Source organism: Eublepharis macularius, chromosome 3 (genome assembly GCF_028583425.1).
Source record: "Eublepharis macularius isolate TG4126 chromosome 3, MPM_Emac_v1.0, whole genome shotgun sequence".
Classification (NCBI taxonomy): Eukaryota; Metazoa; Chordata; class Lepidosauria; order Squamata; family Eublepharidae; genus Eublepharis; species Eublepharis macularius.
This window is the reverse complement of record NC_072792.1, coordinates 134,562,129-134,568,362: the sequence shown is the minus strand read 5'-3', so window position 1 is coordinate 134,568,362 and position 6,234 is coordinate 134,562,129. Positions and strand designations below refer to the sequence as shown.

At 38.5% G+C, this 6,234-nt stretch overlaps 1 protein-coding gene across 1 annotated transcript in view; it reads left to right on the top strand.

The window, feature by feature from the left end:
• Positions 1-1,287: 1,287 nt before the first annotated feature.
• Positions 1,288-6,234, top strand: part of LOC129326272 (suppressor of tumorigenicity 14 protein-like) — a 36,774-nt gene continuing 31,827 nt past the window's right edge. The window contains exons 1-2 of the mRNA XM_054974429.1: positions 1,288-1,371; positions 3,713-3,780. Coding sequence (XP_054830404.1) covers positions 1,288-1,371; positions 3,713-3,780 — 152 coding nt within the window. The remainder of the gene's footprint in view (positions 1,372-3,712; positions 3,781-6,234) is intronic.

The following is a 6,234-nucleotide window of genomic DNA, read 5'->3' as shown; positions in this document are numbered from 1 at the left end:
CCTTCTAAACCAGTAAGTGTGTCTGAAGTTGCCACTTAATGGAGGAGTCCTTGGGTAAAGATTCTGGATTCAGGTTGTTGGATCAAGGCACATATCACTCCTCTCAGCCCCAACTCCCCAGATGCATTGTAGGGATAATAATAATAATAATAATAACTTGTTCACCGCTCTGGTTGAGGCATTAATCTGTCTAGAAGAGTGGTATATAAGCACAGTTGTTGTTGTTGTTGTTGTACTACTACTATTATATCTGTATGTGAAAGTGTTTAACTCATTATTAAACAAACCTCCATTATAAAAGCTGCATGTGTGCACAGACATATTTTAAAGTGCTAACAGCAGAAGATTGGTGCTGTATATCCAAGATGATGGAGTGGAGGGGAGAGTGCCCTCAAGTCATAGCTGACTTATGGTGACCCCTGGCAGAGTTTTCATGGCAAGAGACTAACAGAGGTGGTTTGCCATTGCCTACCTCTGTGACCCTAATCTTAGTTGGTACCCAATTACTAACCAAGGCCAACCCTGCTTATCTTCTGAGATCTGACAAGATTAAGGTTAAAAATGCACTTTTAATGGTAGTGAGATGTTTCATTTTTGTTTGTAAAATGATATCATGTTTAAAGTGATAGGGTTTGGGTTTTTAAATTTTTTTTAACCTGTATTATATAATACATCCCAAACAGCCAGATAATTAGGCATTCTATAGCAGAAAAAACTAAGACTGAAAAAATCAACTATACAAGACCATTCAAGCGTGCTGTAACAAAATCCTTCTTCTTGAAACTGACTTGAATGGATTTTGTTGCCATTGCTTATGCATTTTAAAATTACTTTAAATGTAATTCAGGTTTTCTCAATAATTGTTATGATTTGCTCCTTATACCTTTTTTAATAAAAAAAAATGTTTCACATCTTACCCATAACAGCTTTGATATGAATATAAGTTTTGTTTCCATGGTTTTTGCAATGAGTGGTCAAACGTTTGTTTTGCGTATGTATTCTTAAAGGAGAGCCTGGCTCTCAATGGATATTTCATTCCATTTGTGTTTTTCCCTGATTGTACCAGTTCAGTTTGGAAAACAAAGAGTTACAGGGGGGGATGACTTATATTTCCTTCCCACCTACTAACTGTTAGTCAGGAGGCAGTTTAGTTGTATGGCAAAGAATCAGGAACAACAATAGGGGGAACAAAGACATCTGTTTTGATTGATGTTGCTTAGAAAGATGTCTGAGTTTCTTTCAGGGTTTTGAAGTTAAGAACTGGGCAGAATAAATCAGAAAAGCATCATGAGGAGGCCTTCCCCCACCAGGCAGGTCTCTGCTGTATTCAGCATACCTACTCCGAATGATTCCGAATATCTCTCTGGACTGGTAAGAAATTGCAGCTCGCTTGCTAGAGCACAAACATTCTCATCGGGAAATTGCTTATGAATGATGTGATAATAAATGTTGGGTCAGATGAGCAACGGTCATCTCATTTTGCTTTACAAGAGCGGCTAATTTTTCTGTCTTTCCTTTTTGTTGTTTAACAGGGTCTGTCTCTTCCTCATAGCCTATCTCCAGGAGAAGAAATTCTTTACCTAAAGCATTCTTTTGCCAAAAAAATGAGCATATGTTTATGGAAAAGATGGCTGTTAGGCATTTTACCTGTGATTTCCTTGACTGTCACAGTAGTTCTGTTGGTCCTGTATTATACATTACGTAAGTTTCATTTCTTGAACTTGATTTTCAATAAACATTTGAAGATTGCTTTTCAGACAGATCATTTAAAAGCTGATTTCTTTTTAAGATTTCTTAACTTAGAATTCCGAGATTTCAGTACTCTACAACGTTCAGCATAAGTGTTTATTAAAAAGTCAAATGGAGTGTCTTTTTTTTAAAAAAAAAGATCTGTTCAAACGTCATAACTTTATTCCCTTAGCTGATCCTCTAGTAACAGCTGTCTAGGGGCTGAAACACTTTCCCATTAAAATCTGGTGTGCAACCAATGCAAAGGGCTGCTGCATTGAGAAGTGGGGTGAGTTGGTATCTTTGGAACCTGGGGTACACACGTGGTGTTTTTTCTATGCTATATAAGAAATAAGTACCATTCTTCATTGTTCCCCCCCAGACATCTTTATAAGTCTCTGAACTGCTAGAAACCATGCAGTCAAAATCCATAATATTAAGAGATTAATGTTTACAATTTGATGAAACTAAGGAAAATATTTTTATGCTCCTTGATTTCCAGATAATATTGTGCTGAATAGCAAATTCTTGAAATGGAATGAATTCATGCAACCAGTAGATTTTGTTTATGAAGGTCTTCTGAGGTGTACAGAGAACTGCACGGGGAAAGTGGGAAAAATCCAATGACAAGAAGATTATTAATAGTCTTATTTTCATCTGCACACATGAAATATTTATTTCAACCGAAATAGTAAATATGGCCACATGCCAAGGAATGTTGGTAATGAAAATCAAATTTGAAATGAAAGTTGTGTATTAATTAGGATTTTTTAAAAAGGGATTTCCTATACGAGGCAAGTTACCATATGAGTTTTCAAGCAAACTTATTTGAGCAGTGAAAAATTGTTTTTAAATGTTTGCTAATTTCAGCTCCAGCATTCTGCTTCATCTATATTGGTGGAAGTGTAGATATTCCTAACCTGACCTACACAAGTGACCTGACACATCCCAAGTCACATAGGTTTTTGCTGCAAGCTGAAGCTGTCCAGAATTATGTAAGTTTTCCTAAAATTCCCTTTAATTATTACTGTAATTGAGACACATTGTAAGAACTAGAATGATGAGGGATTTTTGTTGTTGTTGTTTGTGTCTGTGTGTTTAGTTACTGAAGACAAATGCTCAGTAAAATAGGGGAAGGGATGGCTGGGAAATTGAAAGAATCCTTAGGGAGATTTCCAGGGCTGGCCCTACCATTGGGCATAGCCAAAGCTGTCCCTTTCCGGCAGGAGGAGACTTTAGGATACCATTGAAAGGCTGCAAATGTGTGTTATTATGTTTTTACCATTTTGGTTTATGTCATAGGCAGCAAAATATCTTGTCCTGTCCCAAATTAAAAAGTTGTCTGATTCTGTGAATTGTTAAATAAGTGGATCAGTAGCTTCTTTGACCCAGAAACTTAGTATTGTTTTGCATTTCTCCATGTGTAAAGTTTTTTATTATTAATTTATATTTAAAGCAGAGTGATTGTGTCATCCAGTTTAACGATCCTTTCTTTCTTGCACTTCTCTCCAAAGTTTGTTCCATTTGTGAGATTAATGCATGCTAACAGAAGGCTTGGAAATACAAAGCATCTCTCTGTTCGCTTCCATTTCCCAAGTGAATGATTCGTGGGTCTCAAAGCTGCTTTGTGCATGGCTGACATGAGCTGCATATGATCTGATTGGAAGCCATAAATGACAGAGATCTTAAGTAGCCTAAATTCATACTGATTTTTTTTTCCTTTCAGCATCTTCTGCTTACTGAAGAATCACTGTGATGCTGCCTAGTAAAATATTATCAGATTTAAGAGAAATGTTATATTGAAATTGAACCCTTTCAACTGATAAGAGAGTCACTTACTTTGTCAGGTTACTTGAGCTAGACACAAAACCAAATATTATCTTTAATACAGCGTAATACGTCAGAAAATGATATGACCACACTTAAACTTAACAGGATTTTTTTCTGTTCTTTATATTTAGCTTTCTAATTGTTTAACTATCAGTTTGCAGAATTATATGGGTCTTCTGCCTTAGGGAATTATTACATGAAATCAGTTATTGCTGCCTTTAGGTAAGTAATTTTCTATTAAGTCTCTTTAATAACATAATAATAACATTTGATTTATACACCACCCTTCAGGATGATTTAACACCCACTCAGAGCAGTTTACAAAGTATGTCAGTGCTATCCCCACAACAAAACACCCTGTGAGGTGGGTGGGGCTGAGAGAGCTCCTAGAAGCTGTGACTGACCCAAGGTCACCCAGCTGGCTTCAAGGGGAGAGATGGGAATCAAACCTGGTTCTCCAGATTAGAGTTCCATTCTCTTAACCACTACACCAAACTAGCTCTCAGTGCAATGTCTTATCTGTCAGCTTTTGATGGCTTTTTGTGTTCTGTATTGGGGTGGATTAGCCCTCTAAATCGGTGAAGTTCTTGATGGGCCATTGCCCCAGAGTTCCATTGACAGCCTGGCACAGGGTCAGCCTTAGTTGCACTGGTAGCTCTGCAGGACCAGTCCACTTGGACCTGACCAGCATTTGATGTGGTTGGCACAGGCTCATCCACTATGCCCCTTGCACCCCACTGATGCCCCCTGAGTTGCTGTGTGCCACCTTATGGGGCAATGGATAAACCTATGTCCATTGCCACCATCTTTGGCTCAGCTTGCACCAGTCCATTTTCGCAACCCATTTTGCCACTGGTGTTACAAATTAGAAAAAAAATTCCAGGGAGAACAGAAATTTCACCCGTACTTTAGGTTTGTTTCTGAATATGCTGTAATCCTAAACATGCTCATTATCCAGATGAAATTAGCCCCTCTCATTGAAGGCAGTGAGACTTAAATTAATCACAATTTTTTCTTCCACTGATTTCAGTGGAACTCTAATTTTAGCTGGATCAGAGAAATGTAGCTTAAAAAAAAGGTCTGAGTAAAAGTGGTGAAACACTTCCAAATAAGTGTGTTTCGGATCGGGATTGCGTTTTAATTATCTTGGGTTTGCACGGGTTATCAGATAAGAAAAAAATGTGCTTGTATGAAAAAAACCAAGCTTACGGTGTGTGTAAATTATTGCTGATGCTTACAAGGTTTAGGAATTGTAAGTTTTTACAACTGTGGTTTTCCACATACCAGTATAAACCTCCTCAACATAGAAGAAGAAATGAAACAATCTTTAAAACATGGGTGAGAAAAGAATTTTAAAAGAGCACTGTGTTATAGAAATGCGAGGATATATTCAAAGGCTACCTTTGCAATGTGATAATTATAGTCATCCCTTCATACTTCGAATCTTGATTATAATCTGAGTAGAGTTGCTAAAAGGGATAATTCACATAACTCCTTCTGAGTAAATAAGACCTCCATGAGTTTGCTGTTTAAGGACTATGAGCATAGCAAATAGATCTTTGGACTGTTCTGACACTTATTGACATGGGCGCTGCCTGGGACACATCTGAAAATCCCTTTCAAAAGAGCTGCTGCCAAGATGCAACAGAACCATTATCTTGATGCGCTTTATTGTTTTTAACTATCTTTTGCCTGCAGTCTCAAGAGTGGTTCAGCTAGAAATAATTTAAATAAATAAAATGAATAGAGCAAATTAGTTACAACCACAGTTCGTCACTCACATAGGTCCAGGTATATGACCATTTTGTACATGTACATTTTGTACATGGTTTAGTATATTCATAGGAACTGTCTTGGAGAGAAGGAAAAAAGAGACTACTGTGATCAGGGTATTATTGTGCATTAGTTAATAATTTTTATAGTTGCAGTTTGAATGTGGTAATCAACTCATGATTGATCAGATTCCAATATATGCTGATTCTTACATTATGGAGCATACAGGTTTGGTCTGGGGAACCCACCTTGTGTTTGATGTGAAGTCAGATGTGGGTTCTTGTCAGTTCCCACATGTACAGGGCCTAACCTGGATCGCAACTGCATTGTGCATGGAGAAGAGTTTTCATTTTTCTCCCCTGCTAATTTTCCTGACCTGTACTGGTCCTTGGTGTGCATAATTTGGCCAGTTGCAGAAATCTATATGTATACTTAGAATTTACCCAGCAAGTCAAACAGTGCCCCCGGGGGTGTTTCAAATCAGGAAAATCATACAGGGCAAAAGGCTGAAGCCTCTTCTGCAGTGTGCCACAGTTATGATCCCAACTGGGTACTGCCCATGTGAGCCAGGACTGCCAGGTCCCCCCCCCAGTCCCCCCCCACTGCTCGCCCAGCCATCTGGGGGAGAAGGCATCTGGAAAGGGGGAAGCAGACCAACATGCACATGCTTCACACATTTGTGCAGGTGAGTACTTGTTGCCCCCATGTCTCTGATTCCCCAGTTTGGGCTTGGGGGGGAACTGGCATTCCTGGAGGAGAACTAAGGCGAATTCACCACAACTTGTCTGCCAGTTAAACAGAAAAAGGAGTGGGAACATCAGACTTAACCTCTGTACTCCATAAAATGTGAATCATCTCGGTGTACTTCTTTCTGTTTTTGAGGACCGTTCAGAACAGTTTTAA